We start from the raw sequence: 26,443 nt of genomic DNA, 5'->3' as shown, positions 1-26,443 counted from the left end.
AGGACCACATCCAGGAGGCTTTTGTATAACTCCAGAGATGGTGAATCCACAATCAAATTGGTCAACCTGCTCCTGTAGTTGGTCACCTGCAAAATAAAAGAGTGTTTCCTGTGTTCCAGTTTGTGGCCATTGCCTGTTGTGCTGTAACTGGACTCTTTGCACCCTTCGCTCAGGCATTTATGAAATAAATAAATACAGTAAATACATCGACCAAATCTCCCCTGATCCTCCTCTTCTCCAGGCTGAACAATCCTAGCTCTCCCAGCCTTTCCTTGCAGAAGACATGATTCGATCACTTCATCATCCTGGTGGCCCTTTGTTGGACTCTTTCCAGTATATCTACGTCTGTCTTGTACTGGGATTCCAGGACTGGACACAGGATTCCAGATGTGTCCTCATCAGTGCTGAATAGAGGACAAGGAATTTCTCCCTTCACCTGCTGGCAGCACTTTCTACCATGCTACTTAAAATAACTCCTTTGCAACAAGGGCACACTCCTGGCTCATGTTCATCTAGGTGTCTACAGGGATCTCCAGGTCCTTGTCTGCCAAACTGCTTTCCATCTGAGTGGCCCCCAGCGTCTATTGGTGCATGGGGTTGTTCCTTCCAGCATGCAGGACTTTGCACTTCAACAACCTCAGAGGGGACAGCAGGACCCCGGGACATGGCTGAGACCCCAGTTTGGTAGTAAGGGCCAGGCTAGTTAATATCTGGGGCCGTGACTTTTGAGGAGCCTTGAACATGCCCTGACAGGAGTTACCTGCCTCAGAATCACTTTTGCTGGGATATGAACAAGGGCATGGGGAAAGGCAAACACTGAAACAGCCAGGGGATATGTGGCTTGACTGAACTGGCAATCACAGCTTCCCTGCTAACCTGTCCCTTGTCTGGGACAGAGACAGACCTGTCCTGTCACTCTGCTGTGTGATGTGAGTTACCAGCCTTGCTGGAATCAGAGCTCAAGAAATGTGGCACTGTTGGACTTCAGCTGGGGCTGTGCTGACCCTCAGTATGAAGGGACCCAAGCACTGATCTGTGGTGACCCTCTTAGTCACATCACCAGGATACAAGCATGCACCTAACATACAAACCCATGTGCATCCTCACCATACATCTGAATACCTCATGCCATGGGGCAGAGGAATAGGATAATCCACCCTACTCTGGAAACCATCTGTGTGTGTGTGTGCAGGGATGGAGAAAGGCAGGAGAAGGTTTGCTGGGAGAAATTCAACAGCAAATGAAACCACAGCCACATCCCCTCAAGAAAGCTGCCAAGTCCTGTCAGCTCCTGGAGACTGTGAGCTCCTCCTACGTGAAAACCCTAGAGCATCAGGAGGAAGACAGGTCTCCTACAGTGGCCCACAGACTGCCACTGTAGCCCCCAGCCCCACACCAGCACTCAACCAGCTGCCTGGAACCCCGGCATTTGCTACTGCTCTGGGGATCTGCAGCCTCAGGTGTGCCCAGGTGGTCTTCAGGGCCACCACGAAAGGGCCAGCCATGGGAATGTACCCCGTGCTGAGACCAAGCTGTGTCGTGCGGTGAAGCCATCTGTTTCCATCCTGCAGCTGCTGTCCTTCCCATTGCAATTTACTCGGCCTGCTATAATTTATTCATCCCAGGATGCAGCTTGTACATCTGCAGTATCATTACTGGAGACACCATTAGCTTTAAAATTTTATAAACCTCTGTGCAGGTGATAAGTTGAAAAGTTAAAGAGGGTAATTGTGGCAGGAAAAAGGGGGTATTTGCTCAGTGTTCATCTCACACCAGAGATCCAGGCTTTGGGGGGGCTTAGGAGGGAGATCAGCAGGCTGGTTGTAAGCAAGTGAACTGCTACCAGCTCTCAGCCAGCTCACCCAGCTGCAAATCCTTCCCCACTGGATTCATGCCCTGGGCAAGGGACCTACAGGCAATTCCATGCATTTCTCCCTCTTGCCTCCTCAGCTGGGCCATTTCCTCAAGCCAATGACAAGAGGGGCTGGACATCCAGATGTTTGCATCTGGATGTGTTGCTCATGTTTCCATGATGAACTTGACAAGGGACTGGCAAGTGTTAGGGCAATCCTGAATCATCTGCCAGCTGTCTGGTGTTTTGGATGATTCAGGACTCTACAGGGAAATGGAAGAGTCTCCATCATGTAGACACCTACCACTTGGAGCATGCTTGGGTCTCCCAAGCTGCATCTCCTGCCTGCTGTTCCCTCCTGCCTCTCTGCTTCCTGACCAGCGCACCCAGGTTCATGTGCCCTCACTAAGAATCACAGCAATTAAGTCATGCTGGAGAATTTTCCTAGACGGTTTCCACGGCCTGAATGCAGGCATGCACCAAAGGCTTGTCAGGAAAGCAGGCATGGGAGCCTTAAGCAGAGGCCTTGCACCCTTTGCAATGAATTAAGAGCATGCTGATTGCTCCTGACAGCTGGAGGTCTACATGACAGCTGAGGCAGGGGGATAAATTCCCTCTCCACAAGGCCAAGGGAGATGCGCGTACAAGGATGATTTACACGCTGCTCATAGGGAGTGGAGAGCTAGGAGGCTGCAGGGACCAGGGTCAGGGCCAAGCAGGTTGGGGCATGAAGGAGTGAGAGGTGATGGGAAGGAGTGAGGGATAGTGAGAGCAGGGAGGGGAGCAGAAGAAACAAGGTCCCAAAGGAGACTTGCAATCTGCTGACAGCTTTCTCTCTCCATGTTGCAGGTGAGAGCATCTCAAATCCCCTCTCATTCCTGGTGCACCTGCAGTCTTGCTCAGTCTCCTGCAGCCTGGGAGCTTGGACACTGTTGCCTGTCCCTAGGATATGGTCATGGCACAGGCAGCTGTGAGTGCTGTGGACAGGCTGCTTGTGGGTCTTGGTGGCATGAGTCTGTCCTGTCTTGAACATATTCTTTTTTATGTTGGCTAGTGAAAGCAGGCTGTGGCTGAGCAATCTGACTTCCACCTGTCCTTTCTGTGCACATAATCAATCCCTTATACACAACACCACTTTGCCACCTGCGGGTCACTGGCCTGCAAGGTGGGCTCATCACACACTCTGCATCTGCATTATCCAAGCCCTAAGCCCTCACATGAGCTTTGCCAGTAGTTGATGGCAGTCCAGTTTCAAGCTTCAGGAGGCATTTCCCTCTCCACTCTGCAAGCATCCTGCGCTTCCTTCCAGAGCCACATTTCCCAGGATACTCCAGCACCTAGTCTGGAAGGATGCAACATCTGAATGCTCAGCTGAAGGGAATTCAAAAATCCTTGAGCAACAGGAGGGTAATGAATCATGGGGAAGTCTGGAAGATATATCGGCTCAGTCAGCTGAGACTGACCAGTTCCCAGCCTGTCCTGCTCTGCTGACATAGCCAGATTGTCCTTTCCTTACCCAAGGGACACCTACACACATGTAATTTTCCTGTTCCCTATCCTCTTCACTGTGATTTTCTGTCTCTGGTTTATTGTGGGAAATTAAGTGGATATAGGACTGAGAAGCCTAAAATTGCCTTAAGTGAGAGGACAGTCTCATTCTGCTGCTGCATGCCTCAGGTAGCCATGATCTGAAGGGGTGATTTTGCCCCAGGGCAGAGTGGTCATTTTCTTTTTGGGGTGTCATGCCATGGACTGTAAGCATCATCTTTCCCACATTTACAGACCCTACACTGTTGATGCCAAAACAGCTCAGCCTTCCCATCAGGTCTCACTCTGCTTCATGGGTCACAGCAAGGGCCTTCTTCTGGTTTTCCCCACAAAGCCCTGGCTCCTTGGGAACAAAAAGGGAACTCCTAGCAATGCCTGGTCATCTTCTGCAGAGCATAGTCCTTTACAACAGTCCTTTACATAGACTGTACAACCCTCAGCAACCTTGATGGTTCTGGACTTGACTCCATGCATCCTACTGAGCTAGGACAGAAAAGACAGCCCTGCACAACAATTTCTTCTGGAGTGTGAAGACAAAGCAAGACTGCACTCAATGGCCGATTTTGCCAGCCAAAGCTAGCTCCTTGCTATTCTGCTGCACTGGCTTTCTTCCCCCCATGCTGCACAACTTCCAGCCACTGATATGCCAGGATAAAGTCTTCTCTAACTGTTCCTGACTTCAGCATGCTGCCAGGTAAACAGCGTGGAAATTAGTAGAGACAAGTAAATAATTTGTAAACAATCATTTATTCATTAGTTTCCCCTCCTTTCCCTGTGCAAGCAGATTGCGAGGTGCCTCAGAAGCGCTCGCAGTTTGGAGAGAGTTCTCTTGTAAGGCATTTCCCACTCCCCATGAATAACTTATGAACAGATCAGAGTGAATATTAAAGGCCTGAAAATCCAGAGACTTTGGCTGCTGAGCTCAGTAAGTAGTACTCCAGCTCCTTGAATAGATAAGATATCTAACGAAACAACACTAAGTGGATTCACTGTGCTGTAATTAAAGGGTGCTCACATTTGTTAGTCAATGGGCTGCCTGTCAGGTAGGAAAAGGTAGCCATGCATCAAGGGGATGGCTGCCTGGGTCTGTGATTGAGACACCAAATGCTAGCATTTACTTTTGGGGATGATTCATGTCGTACAGTGTTTTTACCAAGCTGTTCATGGGAGGCAAGCACAACCTGGCCAGCTGGACTGGGTTGATGCAGGAGGTTCACAGAAAGAGCTTTCTGGATATCCTCACAAGTCTATAAATTACCCAAGCACTGACACTAAGGGTTTGAGCCCCAAAACCGTGGAGAACATGAAGATGCACTGACTTCAAAGAGTCCAAAGGCAGGTTTGCACTTGGCTTCAGTCAGGTGCTCTGTGACGGGCATTTATCCACCTTCGAGCCGAGCCACCTGCTTTGTGTTATTTTTTTTTCCAAAAGATGATTGTAATTCACTCAGAGAAAGGTTCCCAGCCCCCTGCTTGGCTCCTGAGACAAGGATTCTTATCAGTGCTACTTGAAATAGGGGGAGGTAGGTTATGGGCTGAAATCCCTGTTGCTTTTGCAAAACTCCCTGTCAGCCCTGCACATGATGTTCCCCACGCCCCAGACCCAGCAGGATGCACTGCTCAGGGTGGTGCTTGTAGGACTGGGGGCTATGTCCATTCTAAGTGTCTTTCCCAGTGTAGGTCTCAAGTATGTCCCAATGTTGGAGGAACCACATGGCTGGGGACATCACCAGAACCCTGCCCTGAGGCATTTGGCACAGCGTCTTTCCTGCCACCTGGCTGAGACACCAGGAGTAGAGACTAGATGATCTCCCGTTTATTTCATTCTAGTGGCTAGGAGATCCTTGATAGGACTTAAACCAGGGGTGAATGTGGGTCACAAAACTCTGGATCCAGGTACTTAAATACTTGGGGTACACAGGGGATGCTATGGGTACCCCCACAATGCCATGAATCTCCTCTGGGCATCCCACAGCATATCTACTGGCATGGTGCAGGTCTTCCCGCACCCCTGAGCATCCCCATGGTAGGCTACGTGCAGGGAGCTCTGCCAAGAGCACCCTCAGGGCAATGTGGAGGCTCTGGAGCAAACAGGGGCCCATTCCCACTGCTGGGATGAACCCAAAGCAGCACACAGCTTGAGGCCAGCCCCAGCTCCCCCTTGCCGGATCCCCCATGCATCTGTAGTCCCTTCCCCTCTCCGGCAGCCCCCTTGCACCTGCACTCCGAGGCGGAGTGGGATTTATCCTGCCCCAGGCGCTCGGTGTGAGGGGTCAGCCCTCATAAACCTCACCGGCACCGGAGCCCGGGCCAGCTGCCTCGCTCGCGCCCACAGGGAGAGCCCCCGCACCCCGGGCGTGTTTTCATACATGTGCCTAATGCCGTTTCCCAGACTAGCACCCATCCTGTTGGGTCCAGAGCATGGCATGGTGGCAACATGGTGGGGATGGAGCTGCACGCTCCCAGCCCCAGGCTCCCCTCCCCACACCAAGCACTTTGGGTAACCCCCCGGAACGTGGGAGGCGGCATGAAGTCATTCTGGTCCTCCAGCAAACCCCTCCAGCTGTCTGGAGCCAGTGCAGATTGTGGGACGTGTCTGGTGACTGACGGGGCCTCAAATCCACGTTTATGTGAGATGATATCGAGAGTTTTAATTTTTTTATGAGCGAGGGGTCAGGGGGAGGAGAGGATTCCCAGGGCGGCTCGGAGGGGAGGCGGTGGTGCGTGCATGTGCGTGTGTGAGACACATTTCGTCCCACTGACCCCCAGCTGCAGGAGTCCTGCACAGATAAAAACCAGCATCCCATCATCTCGGAGTGTCAGGGACCAGCTGGGGAGAAGATTGGACAACGGCAGCTAGCAGCCTCCCCAGAACAGGAATGTGGCATCGGTGCTCACAGTTGACTCTCTGGATCACACTCTCTGCTCAGTCTCTCCTACACATCACCGAAGTCCCCTCTGGTCCCTCCCCTCAGGGTTACTCCAGGCTCAGGCCCTTCCTTGGTAGATGAGTCCCTGGAAAACTTTGTTGAGCTGGTGTCCTCCTTTCCCAAAGGAGAGGCCACTCGATGAAGCACCTCAGCATGACTTCTCCAACATCTAGAGTCTAGTGAGATGCTGTGGCAGCTTTCAAACCCTATTGATATTCCTGGAGAAGCTACTATCCTGCCCTGCAGCCTCATGGGCAGCGTTTGCTACATGCTGGTGGTGTCCACAAGGATAGCCTGCCTTCAGATTGCTCTGCCCTGGTTTAATCCTAGCAAACCTTAGCTCCTAGCCCTGCATAAAACCCCACGATTGAGGAGCAGGTCAGAGTCACCAGTGCTTTGCAGCTGGCCAGAAAACTGCCTGGTCTGTTGTCACGCAAGGGCAAGGCAAAAAGTGAGCCAAGGTGAAGCCTTGACACCTGTTCCCGAGTGCACCTATGCTGTGTGGGATCCTGCTGGGAAAGGTCTTGGAGCAACCAGAAAATCGTGGAAGAAGGTACCTGCCAGCTGCACATCCAGGGTCAGTGGGTGAGCCTGTTCCCAGAGCTACCTCAGGTGACTTCCAAAGGTGGGGAGCTGCGAGCTATATGCCAACAATGTCCCATGGCCAAAGCTGCAAGGTGACCATGAAGGTCACACACTGCCATCCTTGACCGCAGGGTGGGGACTTCCAGGTGGTGCCTGGCTTTTTTAGTGGGAAGATCCTGCCTCTGCTTCCCACGGACAGTGAGGATGGAGGAACCTCTCCTCGAACTGGCCAGAGTGCCTGCGCACAGTGACTCTCACACGGAAAGGAGGAGGGGGGCCGAGGCCTCTTTGTAACCCAATCTCGTCTGCATGGGCCCCTTTGTTGTTATTACATTTATTTATTGATCCCCCTTGGGAAAACCTTAGCGGCGCTGGACTTGCCGGGGCTTTATTAATGGGGGTAGGGAGTGAGGGGAGGGAAGGGGGGCTGAACAGAGCACTCCGACCATCTGTTCCCACCAAAGGGATGGAGCAACAATAGCCATGTTTATAAAACTTCTCTGCAACTCATTGTGTTTGCGAAAGGACAGCTTCCACATCAAAGGCTGTTTCCGCTCCCACTGCTCAGGGGCCCCTCCATCTTCCAGTATCCTGCAAGGATTGCCCTGTCCTGGTCCCTTCTCCCCATAGCTCCGGGCACAGGGTGAGGTGATAAGTGGCATCACCCACAGAGGGACCACCATGGCTGGGGACACCCCAGCCAAAGGGTCTGTGCATCAACCTGCTCATGTCTGGTGGTCCAGGGGGACTTTCCAAGGGGGGGGTTTCTCCTGGAAGCAGTAAAACTGTACCATAAGGCATTGAAAAGTGTTTACTGAATGCTGGTGATGGGAACACCAATATGCCCAGTGCTGGAGACCTGTCCCCAGGCTGGTTTCATTCAGTCCACTGGAACAGCAATGTTTATGAAACTGCTTTGGTTTTGTTCAAATTTCAGATATGGAAAAAAATAAAGGAAGAAAAACAAAAAAGGAAAGGAGCAGGGTTTGGCCACATCAAAGCTGGCTGATAGGGTCCTTCATAATGAAACAACTGTGCTTGGCTTTGCTTGAGGCTTGTATTAGATTATCTGTTACAATCAGACATGAAATAAAGACCATTAAACAGCAATGAAATATTTTGACTGAACCAATATGTTGGTTTTTTTCTTCCCAAACTGGTCTTTATGGACAAGATGAGGGTTTAGTTCTGGTTCAGATCAAAGCCAAATGCTTTCTTGGGGAGTTGTGAGCCACCTCCTGACCATGACCCAGTCCTGCAGCTGTGGGATGGGCTGCTCTGGGGTGAGTCTGCAGGCTGGAGGTTTAGGACGTACCCAGGCTGTCACACATCCCCAGCATGACCCTAAATAATGTCATGTCACCTCTTTGGACTGCATGTCCTTCCCCATTTGCTGCTTCTTTATGGCAGCGATTGTCTCCATGGGGTGCTTCACATAGGGGTTGGTGACTCTGCTGGGATTAGTGCCACTGGGTGTCAGGAACAGAGATACTTTCCCTAGGATTTACAAACATCTCAGTCCAGCTTTGGACAAAACTGAGACCTCTAGAAGATGCTGCCACTTTGTCTTGCATGGGAAAGGCTTCTCTCTGCACCATCTGGTTGTGCAAGGACCTGATTTCCAGCTGGCAGGACAGATGTCCTGACAGCAGTCTGGTGGCTGGGCAGGGAACAGGCTGTCTCACACCTTTCAACTACTCCTTCCACAACGGAAGGGGAAGGTCTTCCCAGAGACTATATGACGCCTTCTTGGGAAGCAGTCCAAGTCCCTGTTGGCTGTGTCCCGTTGGCCTGTCCTCCTCCAGGCTGCTGGAGGAGACCTGAGTATGGGCCCTGATTGATTTTGGCAGGGGGGTAGGGAGCATGCTGCTCTCTCCCAGCACTTAGCAGCTTCCCCGGGAACCAAGTAGGAAAGAAGGAGAGGAGCCCAGACTTGTGGGAGACACTCATTTCATGCCTAAGCCACTACTCTGCTGCTCAGCCACATGGCTCCATTAAGTCCCCTTCTGGCTGTCTTCTTTCCATCAATCACTCTGTCTCTGCGAGCAGCCCAGACACCGGATCTGGGTTATAAATAAGACAATCAATCAGCAATGCTATTAGATAAACAGAGTGGCAGAAGCCAAATTAATGCTTGGCTTTTTCTTGAAAGGGAGGGAAAAAAGAGTCAATTGCTTATTAGAGGACCCTGGTGTGGTCTGGTCTCCCTGCTGCAGCTGAGCCAGGTGGGCTGTGCTTAGCTGCTTGTCTGCATGCAGGGAGGTTTGGGATGCTGTGAGCAGATAATCCATGTGGGTCACCCTGGCCAGAGCAGGCAGGGCACTGGGGCAGACTGGAGGTGAACAGGGAGGTCGCAGCACTGGGACAGTAATGAGGAGCTGAGAAGGCAATGGTGAGAGCTGCCAATCTGGGGGTTGAGGAGTTTTTAGGGCTGGCCTTGTGGGGAGGTGGGGCGTGAGTTTGCAGGTGGAGGTGTCTGGGGACCAGGGACACAGTGCCAGGACGAATGCTGAACCAGTCAGGACAGACATGAGGAAGAAGAGAATCACTGCTAGGAGACTCTTCAAATAACAGACGGTTTCTTCTGGAGATGCATCAAGTCCTTATCTGGAGGCACCAAGGAGTAAGATGGTCCAGGACTGTCATTTGTGGTCTGCTGTGGCCATCTGTCACCTCTTGTTGCTACAGACCTCTGCCCTAGAGCATTACAGGGATGCCCAAAGTTGTTTCTACCCCCAGGGTCCCCAGCTGAAGCTCTGCCTGCTTCTCTGTGGGGTGGTGGCTGAATCACTAAAAGCTACAGGATAGCAGACAGGAGCCTTTCCTCAAGGGGGAACCTTGGTGCCTGAGCCATCCCTCCTGCAACTGGGAAAGAGAGACCTGGAAGGATGGCTATAACCTGGAAGGATGGCTATAATATCCTGTGGTTTGGGGTGGGCTCTTGTATTTTGCTGGACTTGACACCATTACTGGTTGAGGACTGGGAGAGTCTGGGCTCTTCCAAGTCAAGCCGACTCTATATCCTCACCCCTCGCAGATGCTGCTCTTCATGCTTTCATCCTGGGGACCACCTTTCCACTAGATCCTGCTGCTTTCACTTCCACCTCCCACCTCTCCTTTTTGTTGTGATGGAGGAGGATTTTGCCCCTTGAGGACCACTTCTATGCCTGTGCAAAGAAGCAGCAGCTCTCCTCTGCCAGCTGGCTCAACAGATCCCACCTGGCATTTCCACCTGGCTCAGCAAGCTCTCACCCTTGGATCTGGCTGTGCAGCTACCAGTGTGCTTTTTCAACAGCTGAGCCTGCCTTCATTCCCTGCTCTCGCCTGTGACTGTAATGCTCTGCCAGAGAGAAAACACACAGCACAGTGCCCACTGCTCCTCCTTTATCCACCAAAGCATGCTGCCCCATCGAAGGCTACACGAATCCACCCTGCCAGCCTAATTTGTGATAAACAAGATGGTTTTTATCCTCTGGGGGTTCCAGGCTCCTGGGAGGCTGGTGTGGGAACAGGTAGATTCTCTGAATATTGGATCAGGGAGGATGAAGACTCTGTTGTCACCCACCTCTGGGAAGGATGCAGGAGGTGCAGTGATTCAGTCCTATTCCCCTTGCTCAAGCAAGGGGGCTCTCTGCTTCCTACGAGGCCTCACGTCCAGGAAATAGCTCCTGCTTTCCACCTGCACTTCTGATCCCTCCTGCAGAGCTTGGGGAGCTCCGTGCAAGGCTGCTCTCGCATCAGCAACAGCCCAAAACAACACCTAAGGTGGGATTTACTGCCACATATGTGCTGGGAAGATGCAGGGACCCGTTGCGCCCGAGTGATGTATTGGATTTCAGGTTATGTGATGCACAGGTCTCTCTGAGCACTGTAATTCCCTCTTTCTTCCTGTATGGATTTATACTGTTAAGTGGATGGATTTTCTGCTTGGCAGGGACACTCTCCTGGGACCTTCCCCAGTTTGAAACATCTCTGCACATCTGTACGTAATATTCCTGGGGCACTTAACGAGTGGGCTTTTATGACACCCCTTGCTTTATGGACTGATGCTTAATGTGACCAGGCACCACGGAGGGGCTGACGAACCTCAGCTCAGAGCCAGCAGCAAGCTGTACACCAATTCCAGGTGCTGGAGGGTGCCCGGGGCTCTGTGTGAAAGCCACCATTCTCGGATGGCTTCCCGTACAGCTGCCCTGGGCAGTGGGACCATTGCTCTCTTGGTCCCTGAAACAGCTTGAGAGGGGCAGGTTTCCTCTTCTTAATAACCTGAGACAGCATGCCTCCAGACCAGGCATGGAGATCTGGGGTGGAGATGAAGGCAATCTGTCTGTCTGGGTTGCTTCCCCCAGGCAAGGGCTGGGCCTGACATTTTCATCTCTGCTAAGAGCTGTCCCTTCCCCCTGCCCCAAAGAGCCATCTGCTATGGTAGATTACCCCAGCTTTTAGCACTGTGAATCCATAATTAGTGCATAATTAATTACCAGATGTTTTTAACACTAATGAAACATTAATAAATGACGGAGGCATGTTGTCTGGTAATGGAACATTAACCAGTGAACCAAGCCAGCATGTGGGGCTGCGCTGCCGCCAGTATGGCCGAGCCAGAGACAGGGCTGCATCGGACTGAGCTCTCCTCTAAGAGAGTCCCAGCACAGCTACAATCACAGCAAGTGCCTGGTGAGATCTAGTGACCAGCTCTGTACTGCCTTCAGGCTTTGCAGAGCCAAGGCTGTGCCTCCTTCACCTCCATCCTTCCTTCCTTCCACCCATTCATCCATCAATTCACCACCATGCATGCATGCACCCATCCTTCCACACACCCATGTCCCTGCTGGAGAGACTCTGTGGGGCACTGGATAGGTAATTTGGTAAAAAACTGAGCTTTTTTCCCCCAGGATGAACTGCAGCTTGATAGCATCTCTGCTCCAGGTGGTGCTCACAAGCAAGGCACATGGGAAGAAGCCAGACTCCAGCTAAGTGCTTTACTGCATCCATTGCCCCCACACTGGGTCCCTGTGAGCCCTGCCCTGATGGAAGTTTAATTCAGAGCATCTTGGGCAGTGACATTTTCCTAACGTGCAATTATTAATCAGACAAGGAAAGTGCATTAATTGTGACTACGTGCCACCTCCAGCCTCTAGGCTGCAGTGGGGCAGAGGCAGGCCTCTACTCTCCTGCCAGTCCAAGAGGTGTCAGGATGCAGCCAGAGCTCAGGAACACAGGGGTTCATCATCAAGGGCCCATGAACAGGGAGATGTGGTGCCTCCCCATCACCGCACAGGTGTCACACAGGGTGGTGACAACTATCCCCTTTCCATCACGAGGGGTTTCCAGAGTGGGTATCCCCATTGCACCTTCTCAGGATGTCCTGAAGGCCAGTTTCTGTGTTTCCCATCCCCCTGGAAAGATGACGCTATGGTCTCAAGCCCCAGGGCCGGCTCCAGGGTGTCTGTGTCCCCATCACTGCTGTCCCCACGTCCTCCCCATCTCAGCCAGCACGACACACAGAAGCAAACAGACAAAAACACCCACTCCAGACAGAGAGGAAATAACACCCAGAGCCTCCAGTCATCATGAAATGAACATTTAATGAAGACAGTCTCTCCTGGTGCGTGTGTGTCTGTGTGTCTGTGTGTGTGTGTGCATGTGTGCGTTGTCTCTGTGTGAGCTTAGTTTTATCCCCTCTATTACTTTTTTTTTTGATTCTTTTTTTTTTTTTATATATATACATCTATAAAAAATTCAAATACAGCATGTCAACAGTGGGAATACTAGGACGTACGGTATTAAATACTGCGCTTGGGTCCAGGCAGGGGCAAGAGGAGGTGTCTTTACAAAACAGGACTTCGGGCAGGATGGGGAGGAGAGCAGAGCAGGCACAGGGACATCTGGGGACAGCGGGGGACAGCAGGGGACAGGTCTGCAGGGCTCCAGCTCTAAAGGCAACAGCAGAGCTATTCTGCTTTTGTTGGAGAATGAGACAAAGACATCAATAGGGGTGATTCCCTGTATCCAATATGGTTAAAAGTTTGGGGGTGATGTTGGGGTGGGGTTGGGGGTGGCAAAGGCTCCTGCAGGGTGCTGTGGAGAAGGAGGTGGAGGGACAGCTCTCCAGGTGCTCAGCAAGGGGCAGGAGGGTTTTACTGGTGTTTCATTTCCTTTTTTTCCACTAAAACCCTGCCAGCTCCCTGCTCCCCATCACACTTGTGAAAGCCACCAGTTGTCCCATCCATCATCCCCTCGGAGGGGACCAAGACCCCCTGACCTGTGCACCACTCCAGCTTCGTCATGTGGTCGAGAGCTCAGGGGAGCAAGTCCGGTCCTTGGGGGACCCCCTTTTGCCATGAGGGGGTACACAGCTTGGAGCATCGTTCCCCTCACCACCCCCCCATTTTCATATCCCCTTTTCTCGGTGCACGGCTGTGGGGGGCAGCAGGCACGTCTTTGGCGTGGGGGGGTTAGCTGTATGAGTGGGGCCCTCAGCTGCAGCGCAGGGCCCAGGCTCGCTTCACTTTGCTGGGCAAAGGGGGACGGGGATGTCTCCTTGCAAGGTCTCCTTGCTCCAGGCTGGGAGAGGATTTTGCGGCTCCCCAGGGGATGGCAGTGGCTCTGTCCTCCTCCGAAGTGATGGCGAGAAGCGTGATACGTCCTCAATGTGTGCAAAATCGAAGAGATAAGAGACTCAACCCGGGAGTGGGGCAGCGGGGCAGGGGGTGGTGGCGGTGGTGGACGATGGGGAGGCGTCTGCACTGGGCTGCGATGGATGGACAGATGGAGATCTGCAAGGTGGGAGGAGAAGGGTCATGGTCTCGCTCCTCACCGATGGGACACGCCAAGGAGAATTTGATCTTTTTCCATGGGGGAAATTCAGCCCTTCCCAGAACCCAGGTGCCCAAACACATCCCTTCCACCTCCTCCTCCCAGGACTGGACCTTACCCATCCTCCCCCCGCTGCAGGCCACTGCCCCTCCTGATGCCACCACTAATGCCACACGTGAGGTGACATGGTGAGTGAGAGGGGAGCAAAGGACCTCATTCCCACTGGGGGCTTTTCCTTGGACACCTCCTGGGGCATCAAAGGATGGGTGGCATGTTCTTTCTCTCCCCAAAGTGACACAGGTGGCTGTGCCAGGATCCATCCCCCAGTTTTTGGGCAGCTTGGGTACAGTGAAAAGATTTTTGAGTGGGACACCCAAGATACAGCAGCCCTGATCTGTAGAGGAACAGGAAATTTTGTGGCTCTCCAGGCTGCCAGCTCCACTCTAAGCCAAACCAACGACATTTTTGAGATGCATCTGTGAATTTTCTGAGCTCAGACAATTTTTCTTCCATCACTACGCAAAGGCCTTAGATTTTCATGTGGTTCCTTTGCCTCTTGAAAAATCAGCAGTTGAGGGGGAGAAGGGCTGCTGAAAATGAGATATCAAAGACCGACCCCTTCGCCAGCTTTGTTTGAAAAGCCATTTTTGAGATCTCCACCAGAACATCCATTTGGAAAAGCAATCAGACTTGGTGCATTTACAAAAAACATCAAGAAAAACCCAGATTACTCGTTCTCAATGCCCGCCACAGCCTGGCTGGAACATTGTCTTCCCAACCACACTAGAGCCCCTAGGGTCCCCATGCACCCACCCCCCACCTCTTATGCCTCTGATTTGGGAGATACTCACTAAATAAAGAGGACACTATAGGCAGCCACGACCAGTCCAGCTGTCCAACACACTGCCACGGCCCCGCTGCCCACCACGGCCCCCTTGTCGCAGATCTTGGTGGTGGGTGGTGCCATGAAAGAGGAGGTGCTAGCGCTTGTTGTCTCTGTAGGGAGGGAGAGTGGATGGTGAGGGCAGCTGGAACACCCTGGGATGCATCCCATAGGGGCAGTCCTGCTCTCCTGTGGGTGGGGATAGCGCACTGTCCCATCCCCAAACTGCCCTCACTGTTATGCCACACTAGGGCTGAGCGAGCTGGGGGGGGTGGGATGATTCAAGGGATGGTGTGATCCATGAGACTTTCCCTGATGTGGCAGTGGACCGACTGCTTGGAGATGCTTGTGCAATCAGGCAGAGCTGGGCATCCCTCTCATCACCATCCTGCCCAGCCGGGCTACTCTGAGCACCAGCTCTGTGGGAAATTTAGCTAAGAGGTCATGATGAGCCACATCTCTCAGCAGAGAGCATCCCTCACCCACAGAACATCCCAGACATGCCTGTGGCTGGCTGCTGGGCTGGCTCACAGGGCTTGTCCTCCTTTGTACTGGACCAGATGGGTTATCTGTCCCTGCATGGAGCTGCAGGATTGCAGGGAGGACTTGTATGGGCAGTCAGACTGGGGCATCTTTGGCCACATCCAAAGTACCAGAGTACCCCTGGCCAGACAATCTGGGCTGATTTCTGAGGGCCAAAAGGGTCTGTCTTGACATCTTTCAGACTCCACTGAGGTGTCACAGTGGGACACAGCCCTGGCGTTGGCGTGTCCCACACCAGCCCTGCAGGGCTGCACCGAACTGCATGCACAGGGACATGTGTGCAAAGGGCATGTGTGTGAGGGACACACGTGTGCCTGCACAGGGAGCAGGCAGGTGCCATTGGAAGTGGTATTTACATTTAGCACAATGCAGGTGGATATAAAAGCAAAACCAAATCCCCAACACCAGCACTGCTGCAAGATGTGCCTGCACTCCTTGAGGGAGTTCATCCCCCTGGGAATGGGGGACTGCAAATCTGTGCTGCTGCCTGAACTTCCAGGTGCTCTACTGGGTGCTGTTTCTAAAAGTGGGAGTGTCTCTGCACAGGAATCAGGGGAACCAGTGCAGGGTCTGCTCCATCCCTTCTGGGAAACAGAGGGCTGATAACACCCATTTGGACACAGTCCCAGCTCTTTCCTAGAAACAGAGACTTGTTAACTTTGTGGCTTTTATTTTGAATTGGCATCATTCCAAGCCATTGTGAGGGGTTGGAGGTGTGGAGGGGGTAGGACTGGAGAGGGGAGGGAGGGATGGAGGGGGACAACACTAAAAGGGGATAACAGTAACAATAATAATAATAATAAAACAATGCCCATCTTTGTTGTCCCACCCCAAGCATGCTGGCAAGAAGGATGCTGGACTCAAGTGACCTGAGTCAGCATTCCTCAGGCCATGGTTGCACCTGCTGACAGGGAAAGTGTAGGGTGAAGGGCTGCAGCTCCCCAGGTGCTCAGGGGATATCCTTGTCTGGGGACAAAACTTGCACAGAGCCAGAGAGGAGGTCCCTCAGCCAGGACTCCTGGTTTTGTCCTGGCTGCAGGCACACCCTGTTTGTACTGGGAAGGGGCTCTTACCTGTGATCTGGGCCTCTGTGGTGAGATGCTTGGGCTCCTCCGTCCAGGGGGTGGCATGAACAGCCACGCTCCAGTCACTCCACGTGCCGATGTCGTTGTCTTTGGCTGCCACCTGGATGATGTATTCCTTGCCAGCGTAGGCATCCGTGATGGTGTGCGACGTCCCATCCGACAGCTCGACCTGAAGGCAGCAGTGGGGAAGGGAGGGTGGTCAGAAAGTGGTCAGCATGTTTAGCTCAGCTAGAGGACGTTAACAAGATTTTGCAGCACTTTGGGAAATACTGGGGGGTTGTGGGGAGAGGCATGAGTCCCGGACAGGGATGCAAAGGGAGATGCTCCATGTGCAGCAAAACCAAAGGTCTGGAGATGCGGAGATGCGGTCCTGCTCCCAGACTTGTTGTGCCTGAGTGGAGCAGCTTCCTCTAGAGGTCACCAGAAACTAAGAGATGTGTGTGCAGGCTCCCTCAGACATGTTAGGGCAGCTGGGAGTTGGATATCACAGGCAGTGGACGGGGTGTGCAACAAGCTTTCTGGGCAACATTGCCAGTGCTGGGAGGAGGCTTCCCCACCCAGCAACACCCCTGGCCACCCTGCTCCTGTGCCTGTGCCATCCCACTGTCCTGGCTTCCATCTCTCTGGCTGGGCCTTTGGACAAGGATCAAGTTGTGTCTTTCCTAGAAAACATTCCCTCTGTCCTGTTGTCACTGTTACCTGAGCCACATATGGTCCTGCCCAGCCTGTCCTTGTTGCTGCAAAGTCCAGTGATTTAACCCCAGACTGTGTCCACACCTTCTGGGGGATCTCTGATCCACTTGGAGCTTGGCTTAAGCACAGGGGGATGTAGATGCTCAGCAGAAATGGTCCCTCATGGCACAGATACCAGTGACCAAACACGCCTGGCTGACTGAAGGGGAGGGCTCAGCACCCAAGTGACCTTCCAGGGATGAAGTCAGACTTGGCCTTGGGGTCCTTAGGGTATGGAGGAAACCAGGGCAGGAGCATTCTGCAGAGGCTACGTGAGAGATTGCCCTCCACCCCATCTCTCAGACTGAGGACCAACATGCTGCCAGCTTCACTACCCTACTATGCTGCCTGTGCATGGGTGGGGGGGGGTGTGTGGACACACACCACCCCTTGTCTGCCCTGAACCCTGCCAAGACACACTGATAATAAAAATGCTGGAGGGATAAGGGGGTGCTGTGTGTCTGATGCAGTCCATCCTTGAACATCAGTGATCAGCCAGGGGCTCAAGCTCAAGGAGAACAAGCAGCAGTTCATGAGTGGGGGGAACTTCATGGTGCAAGCCACACAGAGACCTCCACACCTCCCCAGCCACCCAAGAGAAGGTCAGGCACAGGATCCCACTGCCCCAGGGAGCACCAACAGCTGAGTTTTATTAAGAACTCAGTTCAATTACAGGAGCAAGATGAAAACTTCTGCTGGGTCCTTGAAGCCCAAAGAAAGAAAAGCTACACTGTTGGGGTGCCCTGGAGGTACCTGGGCCAATGCACCTGTGGGATGAGGCTGTCTTGGCATTGTGGCTTTACACACACGGGGATGATGTGCACACCAAAGATATAGGTGCACACCAGTGCCTGGTGTGGTCAATGTCATCACCCCACTGCTTACAGGGGTATCTGAAAAGTAGGAACCCACCCTGAGAAAGAAACAGCCCTTTTTCAGAAACCACAGTGCAGCACATGCAACAACCTGGCACAGATTTAATCCCTTTGGCAAGTGAACTGCAGCCCTCTTCCTCCCCACCCTGGGCTTTTATAATCTCTGTAGAGGATCCCTTACCAGGCAGAGAGGCAATTTTACTTTCTTGCACCAGGTGAGAGCTTTTTTTCCTATTCTCACTTCCAGGGCTGCATCCAGCCTTCCGCCCAGCACATCAGGGCCCTTGGGTTCTTCATTTCCAGCTGCTCCTGCCGCCCAGCCTGGGCCTGTAGGAGCCCCACATCTGGAGCACATCTGGAGGCAGACCCGACTGGTCTCCCCCACAGCCGACAGGGAGCAAAGGGCCTCCTGCTGCCAGCAAGGCATGAAGTGCTACCAAAACTCGGCAGCATGGAGAAAGCTGTGTGTCCATCTCACTGCTGCAGATTTTGGGGCTGAATGGGGGTCCTGCCTCTCTTCACACCACTAACTCGGGTCTGACACCATGAACGACACCCATGGTGCTGGTGGGATGCAAATGGGGTGCCACTGGTTCACTGCAGGCTTGTACCAAGCTGGCATGTGCCTAAGCACTAAACCACCATCAGCAAAGCCTGAGTCCACCTCTATCATCCAGGGGACATTTTCCCACTGTGACACGGGTCTCACCATAGGGTCTGACCTGTTGGCATGGGGGCAGTTACTCAGAGTGCCTGCCAAGGGATCCAAGATCACAGCCTGGCTGGGCAGAGCCTGATATGGGGGGCAGATGAACACAGTGACCCTGGTGGGGCTCTATGCAGGGTCTCCCTGAGTTTCCAGCAAACTGAAAAGGCTGAGCACCAACCCTAGGGTCACAGGTGCTGCCTCTTGACCAGCTAGAAGGGTTAGCTCACAGGTCCCCAGCAATCTATACCAGGAGGGTGGCTGCTCCCATCCTGGGGGCATAGGCACAGTCCATCCTGCCGGAAAATGGTTTGGGACCATTTAACTTAATGGGATAGGTGAAAACTGAAATCTTGCAAGGTCTGGGCAGAAGGGATGATAGGGAAAAGATAAGGAGGATGCCAGTTCCTCCTGCAGCACAAGGCTGTGCATCCTCCAACATGCAGGGAGTCTTGGCTAAGACACATCCCACCACCCCCACCAAGCTCCCGCCCTCCTCAGCCCAGGACCAGGGTCCAAGCTGGATCAGGATCCTCAGGCATGATGGGCTCTTCACACCCGCTGCTGCATCCAGCAGAGCTGAGGAGGCAATTTCTGTACCCTCTTCTCATAGGGACACGCTTTCATGGCCCTGGCACCTAGGGATGGGTAGGTGGGACAGGAGACCCACCAGGTTGTGAATCACCTGGTCTGATTGGCAAGGCACCTCCCTGCAGTCTTGTGGCATGGTGAGGCTGTGCCTGCCTCCCACACCTTGGGATTCATGCCTTTGCCAGTGGCTCCAGTCACTGCTCACAGGTGTACTGCTTGTGGGCACAGCGGGCCGGGGTGCCCGTACAGCACCGTGCACACCACACAGTGGGGACCCACCTGGATGGGGTCAGCCCAGAGCTGTTTGGTGGCACCCACCAATGTGGATGGCAATGCTAAGGTGATCAAGTTAAATTAATCCTTAATGACAACTATATGAAATGAAAACTCCCTGTAGACCTGGATTGCTCTGTGCTAGGCTGGGGGTGGCTTGGAATAAGAGAATGAAGACAGGGCTCTGAAAGATGCTGGGGTTATGCAGCTGGTGTGTGGCTTTCTCCAGGTCGTTCAGCATCCTCTGAGTCCCCATGGCTCCTCTCTGACACCTGTAGCAAGCAGGTTGCAACAGGCCAGCCCCATCAAGGTCCCACTGACCTGGCCAGGCTGCTTTTCCATCCAGGAGCATTTTCTCTATCTCAAAGAGCCTTGCCAGCTCAGTGCTTCCCCTTGGGAGCAATTCCTGCCTCTCCCCACCCAGAACCACAAACCAAACCTGAATGTTTGCAGATGTTGTGTCAGAGACACAACTGGATCAAGTCTGTGCCTTGTTTGTGGAGGGGGAACGTACCCCCAGGACCCAGGCTGGAAAACCTGGAGGACCTTCCTTATAGGACCTGGGAGGATGCTGCCCTAAGCTCTTCTTTACACAACAGATAAAAAGAGAAGGCATGGACGACATCATCCATCTCTCCCCACACATATGACCTCTGGATGCAGAACTTCTGAGCTGGGTAGCCAGGGACATATCCCATATTTGCCACGGTGGGTGAGAAAGGCCATGGCTCAACGCAGAAGTGCCACAGCAGATGGGAAAGCACATGGGGACTGGGTCCAACTGGATACAGACAGGGAGAGATGGCAGGGAAGACACACTGGGGAGGCTGTGGGGGGATGGATGGACACACAGTATCAAAGGCAGAGAGAGAAATTCCTTAATCCCCAACCCAGCCACACAGAGACAAAAGTTGGAGGAAGGCTGCGCATGGTAATTTTTTTGGCCAGGGGGGTGGGTTTGCGTGTCGCTGCCTGCCTTTGTGCACCTGCCAAAAGTCAGTCCGACTGGCTGTGAAGTGCTGCCCAGATTAATGAGGGATCAGTAGCCAGTGCAATGCAGAGCTATTAGCATTGCAAAAAAAAAAAAAAAGAAAAAAGAAAGAAAAAGAGAGAGAGAGGAGATAGAGGAGAGAGAAATGAAAAAAAGCCCTTGAACACAGTAATTCAGACAACAGCTTGCTGAGGACAGCGTAGGCTGGGATCCCATTCCATGCCATGGTCACATACCCCAACCAGCCTGTTTGGAACAATTATGGATCTGCTGAGTGCCCACCCACAGTCCCAAGCACCAGGATGAGCCCAGGGGATTGATAAGTGGGGGACAGTCATCTAAGGCAGGTTGGAGAGATGATGGACCCACACTCAGCTTTCCTCCTGTCCATGCTGGTCCCCCCTGCACATGTGCTGGAGGCCTGGGGACGTCCACAAGAGCCATTCACACTCCTACACAGAACATATATGTGTGCCCTCATTCCAGTCCCTGCCTGCGGACTGGTGACGCTGCCTTTCAGCGTTCAGCACAGCAGGAGTTAAGAAAGCCTTCCCCGCTTCCAAGATCCCCCCACCCTGCTCCCATGGCCCACAACCCACCCTGCCAGGGTGCCCCAGCAGTAGAAAAGGTCACTGTGTTCTGTTCCCATCTGGGCTTTGCTCCTGGTCCAGTGAGACCAGGTAGCAATTATTTGTGAATAGGGTGATGCACAGGCAGGTCTGAAGCCCAGATGGCTTTTGGAAAGGGATGGGTCAGGAAGGGAAGAAAACCGCAACTGTCCCTGCCCTGGCAGCTGGGATGGGGGCTGGTGTGTGTTGAAAGGAGGTGGAGGGGGATCAGATGCCTCCTTCTCTGCATCCCACATGAAAATGTGTTTGCTGGCTCCCCTGTGGCAGCATTGGCTCTGCTTTCCATTCCTTGACACCTCCCGCTTTCCAGCGCAGCTCCTAGTGCAGGAAGGGCGTGCTTTGCTAGCAATATGGGGATGGGGGCTGGCACCCCTCGGTCCCACGGCAGGGACGCACCACCTCTGTGCATGCCAGGACAGAAACCATGCACCTGTCCCAGGTGTATCAAGCCTGGATGAGTCTGCCGTCCCCAGAATGAAAGGAGCACCCTGGCTATTGCAGGGTGAAGCAGATGTGCTCACACAGCCTATGCTACCCACAGCATGCATGGAAACATGGAAGGAAACCCCTTGTAAGAGCACAGCTAGGTGTGCCATGCACCTGACATCCTTTCAGCCTCCTCCTCCTCTGGGTGCTCCTCAAGTTGTCTTGAATGATAGGGGAAATGGGAAGTGGGATAGGGATGGGACACCCCAGTGGGCTTGATTTCACAGCCACTTATGTCCACGACGAGCAGGCAGATCCTGCAAGGAGCTTTGCAGAGACCCAGTCACACAAGCCACTGCTGTTTCAGATGCCTTCAGTCCCTGTGAGTGCAGGGGGATCCCAGCAGGCTCTCATCTGCCCTGGGGAACAAACTAAACCAAAACTGTAATTCCCAAGCAAGCTGCTCCACTGCTGGGAAATGCAGGAGGGTCACTGCAAAACAGTCACTGCAGCCTGTGAAAAGATGTCGGCATGTGGAAAAGAGATGTTTTGCTTTTTCCCTTTCAAAGCCATGTCTGGAGAGCAAACAGGTCTGACATTCATTACTAACAAAGAAGCCCCTAAATACCTCCTCCTTCCACAGCACCACAGGAATCAGTTGGGCTAACCACAGACAAAATTTTCTACCTGGACACCAGAATAATTAAAAGGTTGGGAAAAGTGAATGACCTCCTATTTTTCTCTGCCAGGCAGGTAGTGGAGGATCCAAGCAGGGTCTGAACTGTGCTCCCTGCTGTCACCCCCTCCTGAAAGGTCTGCTGTGGTGCTGGTGCACATATCTCAGCCCTGCTGTGTGTCTGGGAGGATGGGCTATCACAGGGCTCCTCTGCAGCCAGGGCTGTGTCACACCAAATGCAGATGAACAGATCCCTCCAAACTCAAAATACAGAGCATCTTTGAAAGCGAGACTGTAACACTGCTAATAACAGGACTCTCTCTCCAGATGTGCTCGTCCCTTCTGCCAAGTGACAACTGGCAGAGCTCACTTTCACTTGTGGCTGCAGGGAAGATGGGATTGGGGATGCTGAGGGTGCTCAGAACAGCCCTAACCCCGCCTAGCACTGACATATCTGCCCGCAGATGCATTCACCACACTGACACAGTGGGCTGCAGGTGAAAGCAGCTTGTGCATTGGCATGGCAGGGCACAGGCACTGGCCTGGGGTGCTCTGCATGTGAGCAGAGAAAGCTGGGCTTGCTAGGGCCTTCCTACCTGCCTGTGGCTGTGTGAGCATGCAGGTGAGTACAGGCACACAGTGCATGCATGAGTGCTCTGCTGCTCAGTGGCACCTTTACAGCTGCCAGGTGCTCGGTGACTTTTAGGTCACTTGTAGTTTTCAACTGGCCTGAGAGCAAGCACACAGACAACACCAGCCACGGGTCCTGAGCCTCAGCTGTGTCCCTGAGGCTGGGGGGAGGGTGGATGGAAAAGGTGATTTCTAGGCATTTCCCACCTCCATCCTCCTCTGAGACACACTCTGCTCCAGCCCTGCCTGCCCCACACTGAGCTGCGAGCAACACTATTACAGCCTCAACATTTTGCTCCCACCTATTAATTCAATTCTTTTTCCTCTTCTTTTTTAATCACTGACTTTGCAGCCAGGAGGGGAAGGGAGTGAAATGCCGCAATAAAAGCTACCAGGCGTGAAGCTGTAACCCAGCTCGCTCAGGGTGACCTCCCTGCCAAGGTTGCCTCGTGAAGAGGGGGAGCAGAGGAGAAGCAGCAGAGGTACGGGGGGATGCAAATGGGCGCAAAGAAGCGCTCCTGCCACAAAGTGACATTGTCACAGTGCTGGTGGGGACACTGCTGTAGCAGGCAGTGGCACTGATTGTTTCCCTCCTCAGCTCTCTCTGTCCCTCTCCCTTGCCCGTCACCAGCAGGATATGCATTAGCTCACATTTTCAGGTTATTTCAGGCTGGTCCAAGGCAGGAACTTCCACAGACAGACTGTGACATATCACCTGTTTGGCAAAAAAGTGTTGCTTTGCCCTGGGAGATGACCCTGAGCCCACCCTGGCAGCCATGTCCGACACTGGGTGAGGGAGGCCAGTCTGGTGGACAATGCTGTCCTCATACCAACAAACCCAACACTAAATATTTGGCAATACCCACAAACTTCCCACTCCTTTCCCCAAATCCCCATCATTTGCCCAAATAGAGCAGGCACATATGGCTACATTTCTTTCTTTTTGCCCCAGCTTTTAAAATCCTGTGGCTGTGGGAGCACCTCTGCTTGCTTTTCCAAAGAAGGATGTTTCCAGCCTCTGCAAATGCTCACGAACGTGGCTCTAATGCTTCAAAAACAGAAGAGGAAGGAGAGAACCCAACCACATTATTAGCTTTAAATATCTCATGACCTTTTACTGCAAATCTCAAGATCTGAGGCGCAGCCCGCCTCACGCTTCGTTAACATTTCATGTTGTCAGCGCGGCCAATGGGTTCAATTAGACTTCGCGACGGCATCTGCAAATTGCTGGCAGCCCACGGGAGGAAATCCTCCCTCAGTCTGGCCACCAGCTCTGACGCTGTGTAAGAAATACCTTCTTGAGCCTTGCCACATTCCCAGGACGTGCATCGAGCTGATCAGTGCTCAGCACATGTGACTGCCCTCCAAAAGCTGCGAAAAGGGGAGATCCTGCTCTGGAAAATACTATGGGATGGGAGCAAATTGGGTGCAAGACCTGCTCTGGGCTCCCCAAAGATGCTCAGAACAGTGTCTGGCCACCTGCCTGCATCTAGGGGTGAATGTGCAGATGGGCTTGTGGGGAGATCACAAGTGTGAGTGCGGCGATCGCTGCTGTTGCAAGTTAACTGAAAGAGCCTGTAAAACCAGAAACAGGCTATTAGCAATCCATTAGGAAAGAGTATCCAGTTCCAGCCTAGGTAAGCCATTAGAGGAACATCTGAAAGCATTGGGAGAGCTCGCTTGGGGCCAGGATGGGGCTATAAAACAGAAGAGGAAACCACGCTAATCTGGCTTGAATTACAAACTTAAAAGCAGGAGAAAAATAAAGGATACCCTAAACATTTAATGTTTTATATTTAGGAGACAGAAGGGGAGATTCTGCCAAAAGAAGAGAATAAAAAACCTGTTTAGGCTACAGATATCCATCTCTCTGCTGGCAGCAGAGAAACCTCTAGCCTCTCTTCCAGAAAGGGAAGAGTGTGACTTTAAAGTTGCTTGAGTTTCAGAGTGAGCTGAGTGCTGGTGGGGTGGAGGGGAGTCTTTGACCACGTGACATGATGTGACATGATGTGACATGATGTGACATGATGTGACATGGCTGCACCTCCAACAGCTACAAAATGCCTGTGCCCACATTCGAGAGAGTTGCTGTGGGGTGGCATGATTTGGCACATGCTTCACTGCACGCCCATGTGAAAAATCATCATCATCATCTCTCCATGATATAACTCCCAGAGGACATCACCGTAATTCCCAGAGCAAACTGCAACACGGGAGTTGCTAAGTGGCCTGAGCAGAAAAGCACTGCTGAGCAGGGGAAAGAGAGTGCAAATGGCATGCTGTGACTCAAACCCAATCTGCAAAGCGCTGGGAATGGGATGAGGGTATCCCCCACCTCTGGGTCAGCCCCAGAGATTGCTCGATGGGGTGGGATGCTTGGGCCAAGCATCACCTGACTTTCTCTGGTGGGGGAAACTGCATTTATGGTTTGCTTGCACAGTGGTAGTCTCGATAAGATCCTCCGCTCCTGCCACGGACAGCTTCATCTTCTGGTGCCAAGTCCTGGCATTATTAAAATCCTGAAAGGAAGAGCCTGGAAGAAAGCAGACGCTGATTGAATCAGGCCCTATGGTATTCGACAGCTCAACATCCATCTGATCCTATTAGTGCTCATTCAGTCCTGCCTGCCGAGGTGCTGTGCATAAATCAGACCCTGCAAAGATAACGGGAGGTGGAGAGGTGAAAGGGGAGATGCTTCTTCTGCCAAGAAACACCACGTGTGAGCAAGGCCTGCATGGATATTCCTCTCTCTGGGCAGCCTCCTATGCTTCTTTGTGGGTTTGCTCCTGTAGGGGTGCTGGGCTTCCCACGGGGCTGCCAAGGAGATGCTTAAAACCCACAGCTGATGCAGAGGTGGGTTGCCATGAGAAGGCAGGAACAGGGCTCAGCCTGGGGACCTTGAGCACACAGGGATGTGCCAGAACATACCCAGCTCCTCCTGACTGTTGGCAGGGACATCTCCTCTCCCTGCTGAACTCCCAAGCTGCCCCGCTGTTAGCATGAAGGTTGTGTGGGCATAAAAACGAAGGTCTTTTCCATGCCAACAGCCAGTGGGGACAGCTAGAGCCAAGATGGGGGGCAGCTTGTGGCAGAAGACCTACACCTCCACAGGAATTAAGACACCCCCATGCAAGCATGGCATGTGTGACCACCTCATCCTTTCTCAGGGCACCTGTCCCTTTGAGGTGAGACAATACACCACCACTGTAGGACAAGCTGTCTGGCTGAGCTAGGTTTGGCCCTCCCAAACCATGTCCTTCCCTTTTCTGTCCGGATTTGGGGGAACAGGGACACCCCACAAGATGACAACAAGAAATAAGTCAAGCAAAGAGTGCAGTGTGGCTTGGGCAGGGTCCCAGCATGCTGACATTGGTGGGGTTCATTTTTGGGTGCAAATGCCTGCATTTGCAGGATGTCCGGCTGGGCTAAGCAGGCTGAATGTGCCAAGGGGGTCTGGGGCCAGAACAGCTCCAGCTGCTACAGCAGTGCCATTCCCGGGTGTTTGGGAACTGATTGAATTAGGCTTTGCGAATAATTCATCTGATGAATAGTGGCAGTTTTCCTCAAATCATCTACAAATCAGATTTTTCATTACCCAGCCAGCAGGGCAGAGAGTCAGAAAACAAGGCTGGTACCTCACTTGCTGAATGCTTGCACTTGTTCACTGAG

At 52.8% G+C, this 26,443-nt stretch overlaps 1 protein-coding gene across 4 annotated transcripts in view; it reads right to left on the bottom strand.

The window, feature by feature from the left end:
- Positions 1-12,483: 12,483 nt before the first annotated feature.
- CNTFR (ciliary neurotrophic factor receptor) overlaps positions 12,484-26,443 on the bottom strand; it is a 203,705-nt gene continuing 189,745 nt past the window's right edge. For all 4 annotated transcript variants that reach the window (XM_032676306.1, XM_032676308.1, XM_032676309.1 and 1 more), the window contains 3 exons: positions 16,234-16,414; positions 14,586-14,730; positions 12,484-13,694 (listed from right to left, as the gene is read on the bottom strand). In XM_032676306.1, coding sequence (XP_032532197.1) covers position 13,694; positions 14,586-14,730; positions 16,234-16,414 — 327 coding nt within the window. In that variant the 3' untranslated portion in view covers positions 12,484-13,693. The remainder of the gene's footprint in view (positions 13,695-14,585; positions 14,731-16,233; positions 16,415-26,443) is intronic.

This window comes from Chiroxiphia lanceolata, chromosome Z (genome assembly GCF_009829145.1).
Source record: "Chiroxiphia lanceolata isolate bChiLan1 chromosome Z, bChiLan1.pri, whole genome shotgun sequence".
Taxonomy (NCBI): domain Eukaryota; kingdom Metazoa; phylum Chordata; class Aves; order Passeriformes; family Pipridae; genus Chiroxiphia; species Chiroxiphia lanceolata.
The sequence above is the reverse complement of the archived record's forward strand: the minus strand, read 5'-3'. Positions and strand labels throughout refer to the sequence as shown.